General features: G+C 39.2%; 3 protein-coding genes across 9 annotated transcripts in view; 1 reads left to right on the top strand and 2 right to left on the bottom strand.

Moving 5' to 3' along the window:
* The window catches only part of tbl1xr1a (TBL1X/Y related 1a), a 36,497-nt gene extending 33,104 nt beyond the window's left edge, over positions 1-3,393 (top strand). For all 5 annotated transcript variants that reach the window (XM_010746069.3, XM_010746067.3, XM_027290603.1 and 2 more), the window contains one exon: positions 1-3,393. This exon is cut by the window's left edge and continues 16 nt beyond it. In XM_010746069.3, coding sequence (XP_010744371.1) covers positions 1-11 — 11 coding nt within the window. In that variant the 3' untranslated portion in view covers positions 12-3,393.
* A 3,175-nt stretch (positions 3,394-6,568) lies between these two features.
* Positions 6,569-25,248, bottom strand: part of si:ch211-51h4.2 (uncharacterized) — an 84,570-nt gene continuing 65,890 nt past the window's right edge. For both annotated transcript variants that reach the window (XM_019256464.2, XM_019256465.2), the window contains exons 13-18: positions 18,277-18,319; positions 16,615-16,729; positions 16,005-16,107; positions 9,583-9,652; positions 9,331-9,434; positions 6,569-8,376 (exon numbers count right to left, since the gene is read on the bottom strand). In XM_019256464.2, the coding sequence (XP_019112009.1) occupies positions 8,166-8,376; positions 9,331-9,434; positions 9,583-9,652; positions 16,005-16,107; positions 16,615-16,729; positions 18,277-18,319 (646 nt within the window). In that variant the 3' untranslated portion in view covers positions 6,569-8,165. The remainder of the gene's footprint in view (positions 8,377-9,330; positions 9,435-9,582; positions 9,653-16,004; positions 16,108-16,614; positions 16,730-18,276; positions 18,320-25,248) is intronic.
* Positions 23,394-24,873, bottom strand: LOC104931133 (uncharacterized). 2 transcript variants are annotated; one of them, XM_010746066.3, is made up of 3 exons: positions 24,306-24,873; positions 23,993-24,218; positions 23,394-23,410 (listed from the first exon to the last, which is right to left on the bottom strand). In XM_010746066.3, exons 1-2 carry the CDS (start codon positions 24,727-24,729, stop codon positions 23,995-23,997), a joined length of 648 nt encoding a protein of 215 aa, XP_010744368.1. In that variant the 5' UTR covers positions 24,730-24,873; the 3' UTR covers positions 23,394-23,410; positions 23,993-23,994. The 2 variants fall into 2 exon arrangements, with proteins under 2 accessions (XP_010744368.1, XP_010744367.1); XM_010746065.3 differs by having other exon boundaries at positions 23,395-23,410; positions 23,993-24,221; positions 24,306-24,872.

The following is a 25,248-nucleotide window of genomic DNA, read 5'->3' as shown; positions in this document are numbered from 1 at the left end:
TTCGGAAATAGTGCTGCTGTTCGTTGGAAGCCATGGACCGACCATGAATGTGTACATAGCCAAATGACTGTCCCTGCCTGCCCTGCGTACTGCTCACGCTTACGATTACGGCCCCGCCCACCAACAGACAGGAAGCAGGAAACAGGAACAGGAAGCAAGCACCCGACACAGCAGGTCCAGACACAGGGATGAACAGATGGACAGACAGACAGACAGACGGACAGACAGACAGACAGATGGACGGGGCGGACGGAGCGCCCCTCTCTATCTGTGCAGACTCTTCCAGAGATGCAGAAGGGACGCAGTGAAAAAAAGAAAAAAAAGTGATAGACAAAAAAAAAGTTACAGATCCGTATATGTACCAAAATTTGGAAGCTATTTTGCTTTTTTGATCTTTAAACCATGCTCATCGTCATCAAAATGAAAAACAATGAAAAAAGTGTTGATCTTTGTTACTAGTTGGATCTCATTGTGCAGACATATCAACTCCTCCACCATAAAATAGGATGGCACTTAGTTTTTTTAAATTTCAGATCTCTTGTTTCAATGTTTTTATATTTTTTATCTTCGGGGGAGGGGGCCGGGGCTGGTCAGGTCAGGTCAGAGTTTTATTAATTGGAGAATACATGCAGACAAACACCAGTACACACGAACAGTTCTAAGAAAAAAACTAAACTCTGTGTGCTCGTCATGATTTCAAACCAACGTGGCAACATTTTAAAGGCTTCTCTCCATCACGTGTTTCACTCTGTGAGTCGTACGGTTAACCTCAAAATGCAGTACTTCATGTTAGACTCTGGATTCTCCTCATGATGATGTACATCCACATACTCCAAAACAGTTCTTCTCTGCACTATCTGGTCACATGGTTTCACCCTCTCTGGATTCTTTGACTAAGTGGTTCCTGCTGGTCTGAATGTTTAAGGCTGTTGTGAGTTTTAGGCGATGCAGCAGGGCCCGTCTCAGATGACAAACTGTAGAACTCCAGCATCAGTGACTCTGTTCACAGCTGATGACGGCTTTAGCGAGTTCACATCATCAACAGTTCAATTAGATTCACCCTCAAACGATCAAACACACGACGTCCTGCAGAAACTATGTGAGTGACTTAAACCACAGCAGGCAGAGCCAAAGAAAAATGGAATGGGACCGTCGTTCGTTCAAAGACGGTAGAATGTTACTCTGTTATGTCGATTTTCCTCAATCAGCTCTTTTTACTGTGTTCTGTATTTGGGCACATTTCGTTGCAGTTTTGCCAGCCGGACTGATTCTGTAATCTGAACGTAGCATCAGCACACTCGGCCTGGCTGTATTCAGTTAAGCCTCCAACTTGGTGATTGCGGTCTTGAATAAATGGAGGGAAAAAGTCATCGCGTACGATGAGTTTTAAATCTCATTTCAACCAAAGTTTTGTTCTTAACGTTGACATGGGTCCGCCTGCTGACCTCTGTTCGCTGGCTCTGCTCTGTTGAAGGTTTAATAACTTCATTATTTCACAGCAGCTCTGTCTCCAGACGTCTACAACTGAACATTTAAATCTGCTGATATGTTTTTACTGTTCTTTGGCATTGGGTGGAGTAAGCAGTGTCATGCTGAGGAAAGCAGCCAGTGAAGATATTTCCCCCTGGGGTTGAATCTGACAGTCGCTATTCAGAATCAAGCCCAAAGGCAGAAACATTAAAGCAATATGTGGACATTTTCATTTGTCTGTTTTTATTAGCAGGTACTGTCATAGTGTGGGGGACTAACTGCACTTCATCCGTGCTGTTTAGAAGCCAGCTGAAGTGTTAATCCAAGTAGCTAAAGGTCAAATGTAAAGTCTTTTCCCCACAGCGTGATCGACTTGGTCAGTCCAAAAACAGACAAACAGAAAATGTTGAGCTGAACCTTCACAGTGTATTTCAATTCATCTGCCCTTCCCACCTTCACTCTTGGTTCTTCACTCATGTTTCCTTCTGAGGTTCCTTACTGACGAGACATTTTATACTCTTTTAAAGACAAATTTAAAGTTACATTTTTGTAATTTCTTTGTAGATTTGAAAAAAAATGTGAATTGATGATTTATTGGCAGTGTTAATTTACATGTTCTATAAATTTAAAAAAAATATTTTCTTTTGTTACTTTGATGCTATTGCAAATAGTAAAGGTTGACCCTGTAATGTAAGGCTTACTGAGCTGAGCTGTCATTCTGAAGGCACCTTGCCTGGGCGGAGTTCTCCCAGGAGCAAATTACCACTAAATTTGTCTATGTTTTAATAAAGAAATGTTTTACTTTTTCTTTTTGCTTGAATCTTTTTGGGGAGCTTTGTCCCAGAAAATGTCTTTCTCCTGAAACTCACCTTGGCTTACACACAAGACAATAAAAAAGTCTTTAAATTGAATAAAATTGTAATTTTTCAATCAAGCCAAGACTCTAGGGAATTTTTCTGGTTCCCCCGTTTTCGTTGCTGTAACTGGGAGTCATGGATGTTTTGTGGAGACAATTGCTCTGGAAGCAGATATAATGTAGTTACACTCGGGTCTGAATTGTCAGGACATTATGAGCTCAAGATTTTTTTGCACAATTGATTATATTTGATAGAGATATTCTTACACACAGAAAATATTTTTATTCAAAGACCACAAAGATTCATTGTCTGCTCAGTAGTTTTTCTTCTCTTGGGCTCTCAAACTTTTGATGCCTTCTCCTTCCATTTCGGCCAAAAGAATCACTGAAGTAGGTGATTTGTCTGCAATCCGATGACTAAGGAAGTAGCTTCTTAAAAAACATCTTTCTGCATTCAAAACATCCCATCATACACTAAATGAGACAAATTTAATTCCATATTCAAGTTTAAGCCCAGTGTATTTTTCTGATCATACGAGACTGAAAAAAGCAGAAAAGACAAATTAAATCTTCTACAATCATGACCACATATTTTCAACTGGATTTTATCAATTCTAGTTGATCAAAGTTTAAAGCATTACATCTGCATCCAGAGCTCTGCTGCTGAGAAATGTTTGTCAAAAAACAAATGGGCTTTATTTTCTCCCATGGAATAAATTGGGCATTTTTACTAATGGACGAACAGATTTCATGTGTTCCTGTTTAGACTCCTGTGAACTTTTGTTTTTTTTCTTCCCTGTATTTGAAGCACTTGAGCCAAGCGATCTGAAAAGTATCTCACAGCGGCTCTGATGTGTTCATGCCATCCTTAGGTCTGCGCCACAGTCGCTGAGTCAGCATTCATCTGTGTCGCCACAACAGATCGTCATGTCAGGCCAGCAGCATCTCTCCCATGGGGTCTCCAAGGCTTTGTTTTTTTTGTTTTCCTTCTCGCATCGCATCGATCTGTTATCATTTAAGTCAGATCAGTGAAACAAAAGTCCAGAATAAAATATATTTTGATAAGAGTTTTGAGTTTTTATTTGTGTGTGGGGGGGTATGTGTGTAGAAATGGTATATTAGAGTTCAAGATTTTGATCACAAGACCGAAAATCATGGACACATATTAACCGAAACCACAGCGGCAGTTATCGTCACTCATTGAGAAAGCTGACCTGGAAAACTTCTACTCTCTACCTCTACTTTCTACAGTGCATCATGCTGGATTCCTCCACACCCACTCCAGCCAACCTGTCCAAAGACAGAACAAATCAAATGGGGAAAAAAACTCTACAGAGAACAAAGGATTAAACAGCAAGGCAAAGGAACACAATTTGGCATCAGTGATCATTTTCCAAGAGAAATAAACAAACGGATGAAGAAGGAGATCCAAATCCCATCATGAAAGAACATCCAATGAAAAATATAAAAGCATACATAGCGATGCGACTCTACAAACACACCATGGCTACTCTGAGCAGTACAAACTACCAAAGAAGGTTGTTAAAGTTGGCATCCCTATCTGTTCTCTCACCCCTGCCCTGTCCTGTATCACATAACATACATGTGCACCCAAACACATACTCATATACTCACCATGCACTAATACTACATTCCAAACGTACATTCCTCCAAGAATACCTAACTTTATTTATTTATTTGACCTTTTTTTCTTTTCTATACAACCTGTGACTTTCCATTTCATGGGATGTTTGTGGCATCTGCTCACCAGCATAAATCATGTACTCAAACTGAAAGCCCACTACAAGAAAGTCAACTAAATAATTCAGAACAACACATCCTAACAGGCCCTCAATACAATCTAGCCTATTTATCCTCAGTGACGATGACCCTTCATTCTTTCACACATTTTTCTAGCAAGTAACCAACCACAGCATGGTTGACCAAACTACAAGAGAATTCTCTTTTCTCCCTAATATCATTTTCATGAACTGACTATTCTGTATAACAACACTATCATTCCCAATATTATAGACACTAAAATCAACCCAATCATAATAAGCGATCATACACCTATAGCACTCACCTTAAAGATTGAATCAACATCCTGTCACACACAGTGATTTAATACTAATACTACTTTAATGTAAGATCATCAGTTCGATGTCTTTATTAAGGAGGAGTGTGCATCCTTTCTGGAAATGAACAATTCTCCAAATACCTCTCAACACTACTTTAGGAATAAGGTAAGGAGGTAATTAGAGAAAATGATATCAATCATATTGTACTCCTCACGTCAAGAAAAGCAAAAACTGAAATAATCTAGAAAACAAAATAAAAGAATGAACAGATGACATCAATTACAAACACTAAAATTCCCATTAAATTATATACAGACAAAAAAAACAACCTTTCACCTTCTCCTCCTGAGATATGAGACGAATCCTGACAATAAAAGATTTAGCAGTGAATTATACCCAATATCCTCAAGCCATAAATGATACACTCCAAACGTTTTATCGTAATCTATGTTCACCTCAAAATAATCCCAACCCATCAGCTATTCAATCTGTTTTAGATAATAAAAATACCTGCAAACTCTTACATGCTACTTTAACACTTGACCGTACACACAACGCTCTCACAAACGCCCAATAACAGCACCAGGACCAGATGGAATACCTGCTGATTTGTAAACATTTTTACACCCACAGCCACCATCACCACTAAGATCACATCACAAAGGTTTACACTGCACAAATGCCCTCACGGCCCCTTCCTTTTTTTGACCATTTCAATGAAACACTGACTCACTCCATCAAAACCATAAAATTAATTTATATGCTGATGATATCCTACTCTATTTTCAAGATCCACAAAACTCACTAAAGCAAATCATCAGTGTCATTAACAATTTCTCACAAATCTCAGACTACTCCATACACTGATGCAAATAAACTATTCTTTCTATCACAGTGAACTGGTACCCTACAACCCAAGACACACACCACTCTTTCACTATTGGTAATATCAGATCAGACTTAACGCGAGTCACCTCATTTTTAAAAGACAAAAAAAAAAAAAAGATGGTCTAATCTCTTTTATCGGATGAATAGCAACCATAAAGATAGATAGATAACAACTAGATAACATCCACCTGCCAACTGCCAAATAGGAAAAAAAGATCTATCCTCTACAGAAATTTATGTATTGTGACAAAGAACACTAATCTACTACTAACTGAGTGTAAGGTCATCCATTCAACACACATCACATAAAACAAACTGCATAAAACCCATGTCTCTAAATCAGACAAATGCTCCAACCCATACAACACTTTTGGTTTCTGATAACACAGAAACTTAGCCTCAGTTCCCCCAAATCACACTCAACCCACAATGGTTGCCTAGCTATCGCCAAGAAACATCAGTCATGGCTAAATCTGCTTATTGAACACAATATTGATTTAGCCAATTAGTGAAAGGCGTTGAACCACTAACTAATCCAGATCTTCAAACTCCTCACTGTTACTCATGAAAACACACAGTCATAGACACAACATACACTCAACATGTCACTGCCAATCAGTCTGAGATCATAACCTTCAGCTCATACCTGGTCATTAACATTGTTATCACCTGCTCGTTCCTTATTTGTTAGAACTTTTCTCCACTCCCTTGGGTATTATTATTCTAGTATATAAAATGCTTTTGTTATTATATTATTACAGTCTGTCACTGACAAATATTACAACCTATACTTACTAAATATTGCCTGTCAGGAAGATGATGTGTTTTTAAAACCTTTCTTTTGTGTGTGTGTGTGTGTGTGTGTGTGTGTGTATGTTTTTTATTATTTTTAACACTTTATCGATTTATTTACAAAATTTTTCACACGAGCAAACCCTCTTCTAAGGTTCTGGAGGTTGCCCAGCAGCATTATTGATTCTGGTTTTATACTTTAGGTAGTGGATTCCCACTCCCCTGTCGTGCCTCTGTGTTTTGGGTTCACTCCCCTGGGTGCCAGACCTGAGGCCTGCCACCACATGCAACACACATCCATCTGCATTCACAGTTTTTTTTTTTTTTGGACCTCCAAACTTTGTTTACACTCACCGACTTGAACTCATGTTGTATTCATCATGTCCTCTTTGTTTCCAGCTGTGAATTGTAACCACCATAATGAAGAATATATATATATATATATATATATAGAAAATGACAGTCATGAATGTCATCATGTTTAATTTGTGTCATAAAACATTGATTTTAAAGAGCTCCGTCATGCTGGTGCTTTCTGTGGTACACAGCAGGTGAAACTTAAAGAGGCATGCTTCGTTCTCAGTGCATGTTTGCAAAGTGGGAGAAAAGGGACACTTCTTGCACGTTGTCACATAAAGGGAAGTTGCAGCAATTAGAATTTTTGTGTCTCCTGAATGAAACTTTTCATATGTTGCAAATTGCAAAAACTATTTAGTCGAATAGTCAAAAAAAAAGACCTCCTATGTCCTTTCCTAAAAACTTTTTAGTATGAGCAATTATTCTCAATGTGACAAAGACAAGAGGTCAGTATTCCTTTTTTATTTCACTTCTGACCTTGATAATGAAATCATGTTTCACCAGGTTATCCATGTTTATATTTCCTGCATGAACACACTGGGAGAAGAATCTCAGTTGTGCGTTTTGTAGTCCATCTTTTGAACTGTAGTTTTACCACAGACACGTGAGTAACTTCTGCTGTCACATCATCCTAAGTCCTCATGAATTTTCCTTCACATCTTTAGGAGGTCTTTTTTTTTTTTTTGACTGTTCGACTGAACCTAGGACTAAATGTTGAAAAGTGAACGGACCTACCTTTATGTTTCAGTGTGCTTAATGCATATACAGTAATATTATAGTAATAGTGTTACTGTCATGTCAGTATAAAAATAGTCCATGATGCAAAAAAAGGTTGGAACCCCTCGCACTAGAGTGCTTCTGGTTTAGCTTTTTGGTGACAAAAGATGATCAAGAAGATGGAGGTGAAATCTGTCACTCAAACAGACAGTGGTTTAAATTGACTAATTTCATCATGTATGTACGTGAACATTCAAATAATTTTATACTCTGCATAGTGTGTTGATAGTGACTCAACCTACTCTTATATTCTATTAGATCGTTTCTCATTAAAATGTATATATTTACAGTTCTACAGCACCAGGGACCAGATGCATTGCACTCATAAAGCTGTGTTCACATGGTTCTGGATGTGAATACCTCTGCCTGCTCCACCTGCACAGACCGTGTGGTATGTTTGCAGCCTGCATCATCCTGTTTTTAGACATGTTGCTGTGTTCTATCATCTCAGCATTACTTACAGTACAGCGTAGTTATGACCGACACAAGTGATGGTGTAAGATTTTCTCTCTCACTTTCCACATTCAAATATCACTCACAGATTGTTGTACCCACATGAGTACACTTGGCCTGAAGTAATTACCAGTGTTTGTGTGGGAAATGGCTCATGCACGTGTTTGGTGCATACGTCTCGGTCATACATCTGGTCCCTGGTATCTGTTGGGAAAGTCCTCGACCACACAAGGGAGTTTTCAGTTAATTGTGAATTTAAAAAAAAACCCAACAAAAACAAGCAGCTACATAATTTGCATGCGCAAGAGGAGTACAGAAAAATAAAAATGGCTGCTAACGTCATCGAAAACAAACAATGCTTGTCTTTAAAATGTTCAAATTGTATCAGGAGCTTGATAAGTGTGAGAGAATACAAAAGCACTTGCTAAGCTTCTGATTTTTTTGGCAATGTCAGCTCCTTCTCGTCTGTCTCTTATCTGGCTGCTTGAGGATCAGAGCAGGACGGAGAGATTGGCTGCCATTAGACTCCCGCTCAGACTGCTGTTGTGTGCTTCCTGACTGTGGCTGTAGACAGGCAGGTAATGAGCCACGTCTGCCAGCGTCTGCAGGATGTCGTAGCTCACTGCAAACAGGAAGTAGGTGGGGAGCAGCCAGCTGAGGCTGAAGACACAGTCGCCGACTGGCAGTGGGACGGCAAGGTGCCTGAAAGAACGAGGCAGAGAACCTTTCATCAACATGTCATCACACTCACACAAAATGTGTCAGACAAGACAATATGTATATTTCCACATGATGATGATATAATCTCCATAATAACAACCAAATGACATCGTTCTCAGACCGCTTTGTATGTAAATGTAAAATTAGGATGTTAGGAGAGCTTATAAAGCAGAAAGAGAGAAACAAAATCTGAAAATATATGAATATAATATTATTATACACAGAGCCATGAAACTTAATCATGAACCACAGTGGACATATATAGACTATGACTTCCTGTTATGTTATGATAATTAAATCAATATATCTCATCAATATCTCTGATATCATGAAGCTGTGTGCAGCACGTCAGAGATCAAACAGTAATCAAACTAACATTAACTGAAGAGGAATATTTCATTAGACAAAAACATGTAGTGAGTTTTGGAATTGATTACATCGATCTTTATTGAACACATTTTGACTTTTGGCTGTGGAGTTAACCGAAATGTGTGCTGAGTCACTGACACAGCACGATTATCTTAAAAATAAATGTGAAATTCACAAGTTTAGGAGCCAAATCTGTCCATGGAAAAATATATATTTTTCAGCTGATATCTTCATTATTACAAGACTGAACTAGTAAAGCCAGTTTAGTGTTTAGATGTGTGTTTATTCAGTTTGGGAAAACAAAAAAAAGTTAATTGTTCCACAATATAAATATCTTAATATCTCATTATTACAAGAGAGCTGTACCTTGTTCAGTGATGCTTATGGATCTCAGTGTAAACACCGCAGTCCTCACCTGTCGTGCCAATAATAACGGTAAAGCAAACCCTCTGATGTAATATTGCTTATCTGCTCACCTTCTGTCCAAAACTTAAAATCATTTATCAAATCTTCTTCTCGAACGTCTCTAACATGACAGATGTATCAAAAACAAACAGAGGCACTCACTGGAATCTATCTTCTCTGGATTCTCTCAGCATGATGAAGACAAACAGTCCGACTTCAGTGTTGAGGGAGAACGACACAACTTTGTCCAACATGACAACAAAACCCTGAAGAGAAAAAGAAAAGTGAATTTCAGGTGAGTATCATCAATCTTAGTTTCTTAAAACCATCACTGTGTGTGTGTGTGTGTGTGTGTGTGTGTGCGTGTGCGTGTGTGTGTGTGTGTGTGTGTGTGTGCGCGTGTGTTTCATTCACCTTGGGATCACACACTGACACGATAAAGATGACAACAAATCCAAGCAGTGACATGAATCCTTTAGCCATGCTGGAAGAAAGACAGAGGAGAGGAGCATGACTGACAAAGTCAAAGTAAACATCTGGAAACTGCTGAATTATATGTCACGCACCAAGCCAGAAAATATAAACAAATAATTAATTAAACCAGGACGTCAGAAAGCCTGTTGTAGCCAGAGACAAAGAACCTGAGAGTAAACAGACTGTGAAATAGGTTCGACTGGCTTTTGGGGAAATCTGGTGTAAGAGCAGTGAAACTCTGAAAGTCTTACGCCTGGGGTCCCGTTTCACAAAGCAGTTTTATTGAAAACTCAGAGTTTGTTAACCCTGGAATCACGGAAACTCAGAGTTTTCCGTTTCACAAAGGAGGGTCGTCAAACCCGAGAGAGAGGGTTAACTCTAACCTGTTTCAAAAGTGAGGTAACTTAACCCAAGCTCAGTTGCCATAGAATAACTACTCCGTGAATCTAACCTGGTCGGGACCAGGTTTTCCTGAAGAAACCCTGGAGTTTCTCTCTGTCTCGCCCGCACTTTCAGAGCCACATACTTAATTTGATTTCCTCATTCCTGCTGCCTGTCAGAACGTCCTCTAGTTCCAGAAGGCACCTTTTTACATACTGTCGGCAGAGAGTACTCAGACCACGCATAGATATTTCAGCTTCATTTTCTTTTTGAGCGGTACGGTTGTACTTCACAGTCTATAATTTACATACACAACCTTATCCGTCCGCACATTTCAAACATCACGAGTCGCAGTCATGCGCTCACACCGCAGCAGATTTTGTGTGTGGCGCTGCGTTTTTTTTTGCCAATGGCAGTTTCTTGTATAACATCGGAGAGCTGAAGCACTTGAGTAAGGCAACTGTATGCAGGGCCATCAGAAGAGTCTGCCTCGCCCTGAAAAGACTTTTACCTATATTAGTTGTCTTCCCTGGACACAAACCTGTCAGGGCCATTAAGGAAGAGTTCCACAGGATCGCAGGTGAAGGATGTAGAGATCTGTTGAATTCCTTTAATATCAGGCTGATTATGACATTGTGGCTGCCACCTCAGACTTGAATTAGTCATTTTTATTATTTTTATTTGTTTTAGGATTTCCCAATGTGATTGGCTGCATAGATGGTACGCACATTCCAATCACGGCTCCCTCACATAATGAGGCTGATTATGTGAATAGGAAGTCCATTCACAGCAATAATGTGCAGGTACATGTAGACTAAGAAGTTTCACTGTGTTAAGCACTTCCTCATAATTTAATTTATCTGTCATTCTCTGCACTGTCAAGATCAGATGTGATGCTGCACACATAATCTCCAATGTGGAGGCCCCGTCCACCTGCCAGCTATGCAGGATGGCCGAGCGGTCAGAGACACGATTTGTACTAATCACTTTTGAGTTTAAAGCACCACCACAAATAAAAACATGAGGCACATTTTCAGTTGGTCTTCTTTATTTCCTACAATACAAAAGCCAGTTAAGTTATGTTCAATAGTTAACATTGACATAATGACATGGGACCATGCACCCACCTTTAATTTATGTTCAGTAGTTGGATTTCCAAATCTGCCTTTTTTAATCTGGCGGTCGAGGTATAAGCATTTCTTTATCGGTCTTCTGGATTTTTTTTAGGAGTGAATTTTATAAATTTCTTTTACTGGTAACTGGGAAACATAAAGAGGACATAAATTAACCTGTTGCACATGAATTCCACACAATAAATCTCTGGAGTTTCATGAACAGCTGTCTCACTGTGTCAACTCTGCAGTTGATGAGGTCAGGGGAGTCTCCTGCTGCTGCCCAGCCCCAGGCTTCATTGTTTAATACAATATAAAGAAGACATTTTTGGAGTGTTAAAGAGCATTATGGAAGGGATCAAAGAAGTTTCAGAGTCAAGTCAGGCAGATGTCTGACCTGTTTGAACAATGTTTTTATATTTCATCTCTTAAGTTGCTGCCAAGTGTGCTTCTCCCCCGCCGGATTGCACCTACAGTGAAATAAATTAATAGGCTCCATTCATTGCAATTTTGCCCTTCAAAGTTATTGTGATTGCAAATATTACATTTTAAACTACGCATTGACCCGAGCAGCAATGCTCTCCATGCCCTCTCCCTCTCTTTAAGCAGCCGCTGCAGTGTTGCACTCTTTCTAAGACTGCCTCATATTCTCCATATGCAGTCATTAATTTCCAATTCTATTGGGGTGAAAAATGCTGCCCTCTTTCTGTCAGTTTCCATGTTCAATCATCGAATCTGGGCTCCATTGATGCTGGCTTTATATGTCTGTGGAGCTCATGTTTAAAACTCCAGGTTAAACTACTCTGAGTTGAGTTAACCAACTCAAATCAGCTGGTTGTGAAACCAGAAAACCTCAGAGTTTCCGATCTCAGAGTAGATCAACACCAGAGTTCAGGATTTGACTCAGAGTTTGTTGAACCTGCTTTGTGAAACAGACCCCTGAAGGAAAATTTCCTCAACACTCTTAATACAGATTTGATTTTTGCTTTAAATTAAAATTATGACCAGATATTTCAAATAAGTAAAAGCTTTGGCTGAAGCATGACATGACATTTTTAAATGTTGTTTGAGGCGTTTGGAATATTTCTTACTTCACACTTTGACAGACTTCTCTGACAGGTCAAGAACACCATGAACAAGTTTCACAACATGGCAGGAACATGAACAACTTGACCTACCAAAGGTCTACCAAAGTCCACCAAAAACATCATAGGAACAACAAGACTGGTGACTTCATGCACATAGGTGACGGGTCACCTTCAGGAAAACAGTAAGCCTTTGTCTGATGATGTAATATAAAAAGTGACCAAGTCTGCATGTTGAGAGGAGGTGGTTGGGGATGGATGGATGAATGCATGGATGGATGGGAGACTGATTTTTCGTGTGTCAAGTGAATCCAAGAGAGAGAGAGGGGGGGGGGGGGCTATGGCAGCATAACTAAGGAATGACCTGAGCCAGCCCTAACTATAAGCTTTATCAAAAAGGAAAGTCTTAAGTCTATTCTTAAAGGTGTTGACCGTGTCTGCCCCCCGAACCCAGAATGGTAGTTTGTTCCACAGAAGAGGAGCTTGATAGCTGGAAACTATAGGAACCACAAGGAACCCAACATCCTGAGAGCGCAGTGTTCTAGAGGGGTAGTAAGGTATTATGAGCTCTTTTAAATATGATGGAGCCTGACCATGAAGAGCTTTGTAAGTAAGGAGAAGAATTTTAAATTCTTCTAGATATTCTAGATTTAACAGGTAGCCAATGCAAGGAAGCCAAACTGGAAGAGATGTGATCTCTGATCTTGGTTCCTGTCAGAACTCGTGCAGCAGCATTCTGAATTAACTGCAAAGTCCTAAGAGACTTATTGGAGCAGCCTGATAACAAAGAGTTACAATAGTCCAGCCTAGAAGTAACAAGTGCGTGGACTAGTTTTTCTGCATCCGCTTGAGACACGATGCGTCCAATTTTGGCAATGTTACGTAAGTGGAAGAATGCAGTCCTCGAAATTTGTTTTATGTGGACGTTAAGGACAAATCCTGATCAAAAACAACTCCAAGATTCTTTACAGTGGAGCTGGAGGCCAGGGTGATCCCATCTAAAGTAGCCAAGTCTCTAGAAAGATAGTTTCTGAGATGTTTGGGTCCAATTACAAGAACTTCAGTTTTGTCTGAATTTAACATAAAAAAAAAATAAAAAAAATATTGTAGTCATCCAACTTTTTAATATGCTCAAGGCGTTAACTGATTGGTTGCATCAGGCTTGATCGATAAATATAATTGGGTGTCATCAGCATAACAATGAAAATTGAGTGATTCCTAATAATGTTCCCTAAAGGAAGCATATATAAACTAAATAGAAGTGGTCCGAGTACAGAACCTTGTGGGACTCCATGACAAACTTTGGTCTGCATGGAGGATTCATCATTGACGTGAACAAACTGAGATCGATCTAAAAAGTACGATTTAAACCAGCTTAGGGCGGTTCCTTTGATGCCAATTCGATGTTCCAGTCTCTGTAAAAGAATTTGATGGTCAATGGTGTCAAATGCAGCACTAAGATCTAACAGGACAAGTACAGAGATGAGTCTGATGCCATTAGGAGGTCATTTGTAACTAATGCGGTCTCTGTGCTATGATGCACTCTAAATCCTGACTGAAAATCCTCAAATAGACTATTGTTATGGAGAAAGTCACACAGCTGATTAGCTACAGCTTTCTCAAGTATCTTAGACAGAAAGGGAAGGTTTGATATCGGTCTGTAATTTGCTAAAACCTCTGGATCTAGAGTGAGCCTTTTAAGAAGAGGTTTAATTACAGATACTTAAAACTTGCTGTATCAGAATGCAGATCAATGCCTGTTGAGGGCAAGAGGTGATTAATTTTGTCTCTAATAGTTATAATTTTATCTTTAAAGAAGCTCATGAAGTCATTGCTACTTAGACCTAAAGGAATAGATGGTTCAGTAGAGCTGTGATTCTCTTTTAGCCTGGCTACAGTGCTGAAGAGAAATCTGGGGTTGTTCTTATTTTCCTCTATTAATGAAGAGTAATAGGCTGCTCTGGCATTACGGAGAGCCTTCCTGTATGTTTTGAGATTATCTTGCCAGACTAAACGAGATTCTTTCAGTTTAGTGGCACACCATTTGCGTTCAGATTTACGTGCCTCTTTTTTGTTTATTTATCTTCTTTTTCAAAGGTGCAATAGAGTCTAGAGTTGTCCGTAATGAGCCTGTAATACTATGAACAAGATTATCTATTTGTGAGGGGCTAAAGGAAGCAGACAAGTCCTCTGCTGCATTGAGGCATTGAATTTAATACTGAAGGAATTACTTCCTTAAATTTGGCTACATACATGCAATGCATTAACATGCATTAATGAGACATGTAGAGAGAGAGAAAGAGAGAGAGAGAGAGAGAGCGAGAGAGAGAGAGAGAGAGAGAGAGAGAGAGTTTTGAGTAAAGGGAGATGTGACTGCATCTTCAACCAATATCGTGCCTGACTAGGTATTCCTCGTGGAGCTGAGCGGAGGCCCGCTTCTGAACCGGACAGCGTCTAGGCTTGTCGTGGTTGAAACATTGAATAGAACAGCGGTGATTAGCTCAGGTGCGCAACATCCGTGCTCGTTGAATTTGGCCATCACATCTGATGTTATGACAGGACAGACGTAGGTATACTTAATATAATGGATGCATCACGGAGAGACAGTTTTTACAGAATTTCACATTCAGGGTAAAATGTCTTCTTAAAACATTTTTTAGCCTTGCATAAAGCAGAGTATTTGGTACAGCCAGCAATCGAGACCAAAGTTAAGAGAAAAAGGAAATGGAAGAAACAAACATGAGGTCAATAAGAAATGGAAGGAGAGATGCGCAGTCAGAGCTTTATTCAGGTGTGTCAGTGTCAGTGCACTCTGGCTCTCTGACATAACTTACTGCTGGTACATGTTAACCCCATATTTTAATAAGTTAGATCTGGTGATCCATTTTCCAAGCGTGGCCTGAATTTTGTTTGTTTATGCTTTTGCAGTTGATTTTTTTCTTTTTGTCCAGTATCATTTTTTAAGTTTTTTTTTTTTTTTCCATCAGTGAGTGGGGTATGTCTTTGGAAACTACGAGGAAAGGCCTGGTCAGTCCACCCTGCTGACAGTATGGCACACACACTGTGAGGGCCGGGTAGAGATGCTAACTTTACAATGTCTTTGTCATGTTTGAGGAAACCTGCTGAAGAAAAACCTCTAGGTTACAATGTATATTTGCAGTTATTGATGGCAACTTAAATGATCTGAAATATTCATGGCTTTATTTTCTGTATTTTGATTTTAAAGTGAAATACAGTGAAATATTGATCAGGTCCTTCTGGCTCTGAGCTGTGTTTATCTTTCAAATGTGACTCCAATATTTACAGTGTTTATCACGGCTCAACCCCGTAACCTCGGGTCGACATGGGCAAATACAGATCACAAAGCAAAACACAATGCCTTCTGGACCAGAATGTAAATTTCATGAGAACATATTGGCTGTTGCATTGTTGTTGAGAAGCCAGCATTTCAACTGAGCAGGTTTCCTTCATCTCTGATCACATAGCAGGGTCATTTTAGGTTTTAATACAGTAAATAAAAAAATGATGGATCACCACAATCTTTTCCCCTCTTGCCTCTGAGGGCTCCTCTAGTTGTTGTGGAACCTGGCACACCAACACTAAACCCATGCCATCAGATCTGTGAGAGGGTCAGTGCCGTCTCATATTATATGAGGTCACACTTTTTCAGGTTTGTTCTCGTGGAGGTCAGAACATAAACTGCTGTTGTGATGTGTCATCACAAAGACGAGCCACCAAATGAAACACTTGGGCTTCATTCCCCTTTTCACACGTTGGTGCTCACCTTCTCGCTGAGCAGATGTGCTGCTTGTTTGGCAGGTTTCGCTCCCAGGCTTTGGACAGCCACTCCAGTCTGCTGCCCCACATCGAGCTCACCAGGCCGTCAACTGAAAGGAACACAGCCAATTACAGTCATTACATTACGCTTGCTCCTTTTTATTGAGACTATTTCTTCGGTTGGATGCAGTCACTTCCTGGAGTTTTGTTGTCACCATGAGTTAGACTCCGGTAAGTCACTGTGGCCGGCCAAAGAAGCAGCCAAGCAGCCTCCAGTCTTCATGTTAAGCTAAGCTAAGTTAACTGTCTCCTAGCTGTATCCTAGTATTTATTTTACAGGCATGAATGGTATCCATCCTGTCATCTAACTCTCTGCAAGACGGTGAATAAGTGCATTTCTCAGAATGTCAAATGATCCCTTTAAATATTGGAAGAGAAAAAATGAAAATGAATGTTTAAAAACTACATACCACTGTTTTAGCATGAAGAACACTGTTGTTATTAACATTACACTTCTTTCTACGACACGGCACGGCAATGTTCTCTTAATTCTAACAGCCTCTGACATTAATGGTAACAAAGGAAACAAGTGAACGACATTTAAGTAGTAAACTTACTGGTGTGTTTCATGGCAGATCCCATCACCAGGAAGGACACAGTGACACTGATGGCTATAAAGACCTGGATCAGCACGGCCACCCAGGAATACATCCTGTAACGTTCATTAATAATCTGCATGGGTTGGTGGGGAAGGTGATGGATGTTGGTGGAGGTTGAAAATGAGGACACAACAAAGAAGAAGGGAGGCACATTTTTGTACTTTAGAACATGTTTAAGAGAGTTTTCAAATAAAGTGTGCACTCTTTCCGTATGTTAAATATTTGAACCGTGATTGTACGATCTATGATCATTTAGTGTGCTGACATGCATTTCATAACTGTTAGTAACCCAGGAAGTTGTTAGCAGTGTTTCCTGTGTAACTGAATTGAACTAGTTTGATCCAAACATCCTGCTGGCCATGTAACTCACATACAAAACATACACATGATGGCTTTTTACTTAAGTGTGTACATGTACAGTGTGTCAGAGGTACTACAGACAACCTCATCACTTTGCAAGGGTGAGGCAAGAAGAGTCAGACAAGCTAATTTTATGAAGCTGTTACACGTTTGAATGTGTTTCAGAAGATGGTGTAATAAACCAACCTGCATGGATATTTCATGGTTTATCATGTTTGAGGCGTGAATCACAGTAATTATACATTTTAATGTCTTAGGTTCTCGGACTGCACGTACAAACCAAAACAAACTGTCTACAAACAATAAATGCTACATAGCACACACACACACACACACACACACACACACACACACACACTTTATACACAGTAATCAAGCTGTAATGAACACCAATATGTTTGAGCACCTCATAATTTGAACAATAATTTGATGCACCGTACGAGTCTCAGCTACAGTTGTTGCTGTTAAATGTTAATAGCAGAATTCTGTTTCACTGACAGGCTGCTTAAACTTCTAATGTGACATCATGGTAACCACACGTTAAGACAGTCAGACTCCACAGCTGTATATGGCCATAGTGAATGTAGGGCTAATAAATAATACTTCACAACATGTGAACAGTGGAGCATTAGTGTGATTTAAATGTCTTCCTATCTTTCCTCTAAGCCTGCCAGACGAAGAGAAAAACAGGATGCACGTCTCTCAGAGTCAGTGTGAACTGACACATTTGTTAAAATGGAAGCAGAAGCTCCAGAAACACTTACACTGATTACACCTAACGAGATAGTTCATCACAGCTGAGCTGCAGATGTGTTATACAAGGGTTAATTCAACCCTTCAAGTCTTTAAATACATAAAGACATCTTCTCCTGCTGAGTGATCGAGGCAGTCTAAAGACTGAAGCACAGGTCTGACATCAGACATCACTCCAGTGAGGAACATTAAACTGATGCTTTCTCAGCAGCTCAATACAAATCAAACACACCCCATGAAGTTAAGAGTTACCGATGTTCTCTTTTTGAACTAACCTTCATCATTCAAACAGTTTCTGTGCATCTATGACTATTCAGTGTCACCCAGGTGACAGGCTGTTTAGAATCAAACAGAACTGGACTGACATTTACTCATCCAAGAGGCTTCATGAGCACCAAAGACTGCTGGGATATTCCCTGACACTCAAGTGACACTTGGCTGTGAAGGTTAATCTGTTTCTGGGCAGGAAAGCTGCTTGACACACACAAAAAGAATACGGAGGCTTACCTTAGTCAGTGGGATAGTTGCAATCTCTCCAGCTTTCTCAGACCTGAGAGGAAGACCAACACAGAAGAACCGTTAGTTTATCTGAAGGTTACACGAGAGGCTTCAACCAACTGATGCTAACCAGTCATCAGTCCACACACTGGACATCTACATGTGACAGATTATTCATTATTCATTTTCCATGACCGCTTATCATTATTGGGGTACGCTGTCCATCACACCACTGACACACAGAAACACATTTTAGAGCATTCTTGCTGTGAGGTGACAGTGTGAACCATACTGCCGCCCCGCATGACCATTTCATGTGTTTAAATACTCACAGGATATCTGAATTAATGAGATAAATTAGTCATAAAGTATGTGAATAATTACTTTTCACTTGACAGCCCTGATATAAACATATTGTATAATAAAACAATAATAATAATGGTGGCTAACTGAACAGTTTGAATGAGTGAATAAACACATTACTAATAAGAAGAATTCCCCCATCCTCCAACATGTTTTTTATTTCACTTGTTTTCAACCCATAGTGCATGTACCACTGATGAAACAACAGGTTTGAGCTCCCTCTACTTTTCATTGTTTTATTTTTAGTCCACTTTGACTTTAGGTTCTTTTAACAAGACTTTGTTTTCTGGAGATAGTACGAGTAATAATATAAGTTAATTATTGATCTCAAGATAATGAATCAAATGTGACAGGCCTGAGATTTCCATCATGTGACGTCATATTGACCTGATGCTGTCTGATGGATGTGAAGCACTAATCGATATACTGCTGCTCCTCTGACATTGCTACACTGAATGATATTTCCTGCAATAATTTAATATACCAGACCAGATCTTGTATTAATGATGCCGTTATCCCTGTGTTATAAGAGCAGCATAGTTCTTTGGGGAATAGAGCAATGTGTAAGGTGTGTGTGTAAGGTCTGAGTGGTTAAGTCAGACTAAATGTGTGTGTATGGTAGATCAAAAAGAACAGGTTAGCGGTAGAAGTTTGGTTACAAACAAATGTACAGTGTAGGCTGTACACGATTAAATAAAAGGCTGCAGTGTCTCAAAGTCAGCTCCAGAGCTCCTGTGTGTCATTCCACTGCTGTGGGAAGTGAAAGGGGGTTGACCCAGAAGTTGGTACAAACTTTCTGTCCCAGGAGGACGCCCCTGTGCTGCCCGACCAAGAAGGAAAATGTAAACACTGGGAAAACAAAGTCTCGTTATCTAGAGACAATTAACAAGTTATCTCGGGATAACTGTTATAAGAATTTTCAAATGACCCTTCAATAAGGAAGTATCAAAGTTAAGCTGAATTTGTTCTTGTACAAGAAGGAGTGTTTAACAGTGCAACACACAAATAAGGCTCCCTGTGGATCTCTAACACTTGGTTCTTATACACTCTCTATTGGGCTGTCTCGGACCCCCCCCCCATAGATACAGATAGCATCATAAGCCTTCTTAATTTCCTCTAATAGTTAGCATTTCCCCAATTTAAATGTCACCTCTCTGACCTGTCCCTGACCCTCGCTCTGTTCTGGACTTCTTCTATTTATACATTAACCTGAACTTTACCTTACCCTGCCAGCTTTAGCAACAAAATCATATTAGAGAAGTGAAAACAGAACATGTGAGAAGCAGGAACTCGTACACGTCATTTGATCATTTGACATCTGAAATACAGTATAAATCTATTTTTTAAAACAATAACAGCATTTGTAATTTCAACATAATGACATAAATAACTCTATGTATGAATGTATGTCCGCTTAGGGTTCCTGTATATTTACTTATTTTCTTGTGTATTTAATTTATTCTTTTTAATCCTGTAAACCACACGTGTGAAATTCAAGGCCCGCGGGCCACATCTGGCCCATGAATGAATTATCTTTGGCCCACATGATAAAATCTATTTACTGCTGGTCTATCACATGCACCACCATAATACTACAATTCCCACAATGCACTGCCTGTGTGTCGGCACGTCAATCACGGGCCTGCGAACACACGCCTAACCTGCAGTCTTATGGTATTACACACCACTTGTGTCAACTTTCAACTATCCCTCTCCCCCAAAAATGGCTAAACGAAAGGTGGACTTTAAAAACATGTCTTCAAGACAGGTGAGAGGCTTTGTATATGTTTAAATGGCAAAGTCTTCTGTGCGGAGACAGTGTGGCTGTAATGAAAGAATACAACCTAACCTACTATGAAACGAAGCACCACGACAGATACAAGCATCTGGACACGACACAAAGGCTGCAGAAGGTAGAAGAGTTTAAAAGAAGTCTGCTGCTGAAGTCTACATTATGTGCAATAAGATTGTTTCAATAAATTTTCAATATACGTTGAACCCATCCAGTACGGAAGCATATTGCATTCACTTGAAAAAAAAACCCCAACAAAACTGTGTTTTTTCTGAGTAATTTATTTTTTGGTTTTCGTGGTAATTTTTTTCATGAATTATCAGATAGGCCTACTTTGAAATCCCACGAGAACATCCAACCTGCAAGTGACTCCCGTGGATCTATGGTGACTCTTGCCCCGCACATACACGCCCCATCTTCAACTTTCTACCCTACAGGGTCAATAAAGGTAAGGCATGTAATTAGTTACACACAAGGTATGATCTCTTGTTATGTTGTAGACTTTATCCTTCTATTGTAAGCCTATTGCTTAATGTAGCAGGTAAGGAATAGACGGACATGTCTATGGGTTTCCACTTGTCAGATAAGTTAACAGTTTTGTTTCCATCATGTTGGACATTGTTGCTCATCAAAAATTAATCGCCTTTCAACAACAAACAACTTCTGTGTTAGTATTTTCAGGTTATGTCTGTATAGTGTTAGTGTATACTATTAGCACATAACATTATGACGAATGGCTCCTTCTACTTGTGCCAAGCCAATATAATGAAAGAAAGGGGATTCATTTTTGAGCAATAGGCTTACAATAGAAGGATAAAGTCTAAAACATAACAAGAGTATCATACCTTGTGTGTAACTGTAACTGTAATTACATGCCTTACCTTTATTGAACCAGTAAGGTTAGAAAGTGCGGGGCAGGAGTCACCATAGATCCACGGGAGTCACTTGCAGGTTTTATGAATGTAAGACTGTCCAAATTTGTAGAAATCTCTCCACAACCTGATCTTGTCCAGCTCCAGAGACATGGACTTCTGGTCCTCTCAAAATATTCGAACAGGAGTAATCCTCAAAGACAAAAGAAATGAGTTTTTAGTGAATAATCTCATTATTATTACAAACTATTATATAAACAAGTGTCGATATGTATTTAATTAGTATGGATTTACTTGTTTATATGATTTCACTTCTATTGATTTGAACTATTATTTATTTGATGTTCCTCTCATTCCTCTTTATATCTGTTATATGTTTGATATGTGACACACACCACAGCAATAATTTTTTGTTTGGTTTCTCATGGAGGTGTGACTTTACTTTATGTATGATTATTATGTTTTTGTCTTTGTCTGAGTTTGTCATTGTTCATGTAATATTGTTTGTTTAAATAAAGTTTTAATAAAGTATCTTGATAATTACTCAAAAAAAAATTAGTTTTTTTTTTTTTTTTTCTTCAAGCGAATGCAATAAGCTTCCATAATCCGGCCTTTGACTTGTTGCAATTTTTTAATTTCGGCCCACTGTGTATTTGAGTTTGACACCCCTGCTGTAAACTGTTAATTAAACAATAATAGTCACAATCATGAACCATGAAGCTAATCAAACCAATAATTATCATGCTAAATATTACTGGTCGTTAAGTTACCACCCTAACATACCACATGAACATCAAATATTCAACATGCCTTATCAAGCTTTTTTTCTTCTTCTTTGTTTTCACCTAATCGTTGCGTCGATATAATCACTCTGCTGGAAACTGAAAATGGAACTTAAGTTCGCCTTGTGTTTGTTTTTGTTCCTATAATCCATCATCTGAGTTTTTAACTAAGAAAAATACAATAAACAATAAGAACTACAACATTTCGAATGCATAAATCACTGGAATGTAACTTACAATATGTTTTGCATTTCCTGTAATTTTTACTTTCAGTATCAGCTGACCATGGTGTCATTCATGCATGTAGCACGCACGCACATTCATAACTAGTTATAAGCCAAAGTGTAACAGCAATATATTAACTGTAGGTAAAAACATGGCTGCAATCATGGTTCCAAATGTGACGAGTGTGGATCGAGTACCTCTTCTCCTCCACACTAGCTCTGGTTCTTGAACTGGTTTTGTTCAGGATTCAATAAATAATCTTATTTAAAACAAATCTGTGTCCTGCATAAACTGAGAAGAACTAGAATATTTGCCTGTACCGCCAAGATCTGCACTTGTGGCAGCTTCACCAGAGCCCACGTCTTAGGCTTGTGCTCATATATTGGTGTCACTGTGAAGTTCAAGACCGAGCTGGAGCCTTTCTGTGTGGAGATTGCAGTTCTCACTCTCCAGGTACTCAGCTTATTTGGTTTGTTTGTTTGCTTTTCCTGAGTACAAGTCATAACTGTGCAAAATCCACATAGAAAAGGTCTATTTTTTTAAATTCCAGCTCAAAAACACAGCTACTATATACAGTATATTTGCCAACATATTGGTAAATCGGTATTGGTCTCAAAAGCATCACATTTGTCAGGCTTACGTTCAACAAGATCAAGTGATACGTTGTTCTAACATGACTGCGATATGATTTTGTAAAACTGTGAAAGGTTTCTCATTATAACTAATGTTTGTCATGTTGGCAGCAATACACTGCTGTATCCTTCTGCCTTCAGAGTATATTCCTATAATATTATTAGCGTGTAGTGTTAATTTGTTCTTGTGTTATTTATATTCATTACTTCTGGATGTAAACATGGTGCAGCAGACAAAGATCAAATACACTTCAGAACACTGAAGTGGTTCAGGTGACTTTAGAGACATGAAACAAACAAAAAGCAAACTTGTGACTGCGAAATGAAGTTTGCTTTCTTTATATTCAGTTCCTTTACGATCATTTATAACGGGCTGCCCTCTCCATTAATTAATCTTCATTAAGAGCCACTGAAATAGAGCCCGGCTCTCTCTGTTGCTCTTGTAGCTGGCCAGCTCCCAGCATGCAGTGGGATCTCCTGGGGAGATACAAGAATACTACAGTGGGGAAAAATATTGTCCTAAATATTAAATGAGGCACAAATGGTAGTAAAACATATGGCAGGTCAGGGCTAAACCTATGAATCAGTGTTTCCATTTTAAACTCTAATTTTGCCCATTTGTCTCATGCTGCTGTAAAGTCCTGTAGGTTTCATTAGTTTGTTTATTTCTGCTTTCCTAACTGAACACAGAAGTTTGTTTTCTAAAGAAGTCTTTCAGTTGTTCCCACCTGCTTTTAGAGCAAACAGTCCAGGTGCATGACAACCACTGTGTGTCTTACATAAACATATATGACACAGTGTAATAATGATAAAGTAAACAGCTGAGGTTGATGGGAAGTTTGGCAGGTAAACTTTAGTATTAGACAAACTAAAATTTTGACCTGATGAAGAAAACTAATTATAAGACTGCACACAGTGTCAATCATCTGAACTACATGACGCGTGTGACTTTGTGAATGTAAACACATTTTAACATGTCAACAAGTACAAGTCAGATATTTGAATGAAACAGTTTTATTGAAATAGTTCAAACAATCAATAAAACATCTCTATATTTACATTCAGCAGAGGGATTTCTTCAGGATGCCGTTTCTAGAGATAGAGAAACTGTCTCTGTAAGAGTCAGCCTGTTCAGACAGACTGCTCTGGTTGCTCTCCTTGTAGGCAGTCCAGTTTGAGTAGCACACCTCAGTTTTGAGCTTACGAGTCTCTTTCCTCAAACTAAACTTTTCAAACCACTGCCTAACCTTGAGTTTGTCCTGCAGCTGCAGCTGGAACTTTGGTTCTGCTGGTTGGAAAACACAGGATGATTAGCACAGAGAAAGGGGTTGCATGAAACAGTAAACTGCTTTTTGAAACAGGAGAGATATACCTCTAGACTGTTGGCTTGGTTTTTCAGTAGAGGAGTGGTGGGTGAAGTCATCTGGGTGAAGCTCACTGTCTGTTCTTGGCTCTCCAACCCAGTTGTTGTACAGAGTTTTTCTTCTTCTCTGCTCCTGGCCCTTCTGCTCTGAGGTCAGGCACTGAAAGCTGGATTCTTCATCCACTTTTAGCTTGTTGGCTCTCCTCTCCTTCCACGCCTCTCCAATGCTCTCTTTTTGCATATGAGTTTGTTCGTCTCTTTCCTCTTTTTTCTTGCACTGCTCGAGCTCTTCCAGAGCAGCTTTTGCTCTCCACTCCATCTGCATCGCCCTCAGCTCTCTGAACGTCTCTCTGCATCTTTCATCTGAGGTCAGTTTCCTGACACTCTGTGAAGTCTTCACTTCAATCTGCAGTTGACTTTGTTTTGCCGTCATCTTGTTGTTTGCTCCGTGTGTACTCTGTATGTACTCGTGCAGATTTGTGTGCTCTGAGTCTAGTTCTTCAGAGGCTCTTTAGTTCAGGTCTGAAATCACACAGCTAACAGAAGCTTCTAGAATGGAGTGTGAGCATGTTGGAAGCTAGAATGTCATTGGTTCTGAATATGGAATTATGTAATGAACAACATGTAATGATGGGCAATATGCTTCAACCACATGTTAAAGAACTTTCAAAGTTACTCCAATGATTGAGGCACCTGTAAGTGACTGACCAACATTCAGACAGCAGAGGTGAAGATAACAGACGTCTAGTCCCTGCTGTTCAAATCAGCTTGGTCCTATTGCAGTCTGCCACATCTGTAGCTTGTGACATAGGGTAACTGTTAAAAACTATTGTGGTTGATAACAATGAATAATAATAAAACTGTTAATTATTATTAGAATTATTATTATTTTCTTTGACTAGTCACATCTACTTCCTCTCTCTATGACTATATCTATGTCTGTCGGCCACTG

This window comes from Larimichthys crocea, chromosome XVII, assembly GCF_000972845.2.
Source record: "Larimichthys crocea isolate SSNF chromosome XVII, L_crocea_2.0, whole genome shotgun sequence".
In the NCBI taxonomy this organism is placed as follows: Eukaryota; Metazoa; Chordata; class Actinopteri; family Sciaenidae; genus Larimichthys; species Larimichthys crocea.
This window is presented reverse-complemented; position numbering and strand designations above follow the sequence as displayed.

Excerpts from the sequence above, each read along its gene's own strand:
- LOC104931133 (XM_010746065.3), bottom strand. The coding sequence starts at position 24,729 with ATGACGGCAAAACAAAGTCAACTGCAGATTGAAGTGAAGACTTCACAG. Across the intron at positions 24,222-24,305 it reads ACCAAGCCAACAGTCTAGAG|CAGAACCAAAGTTCCAGCTG; the intron begins GTATATCTCTCC and ends TTTTCCAACCAG.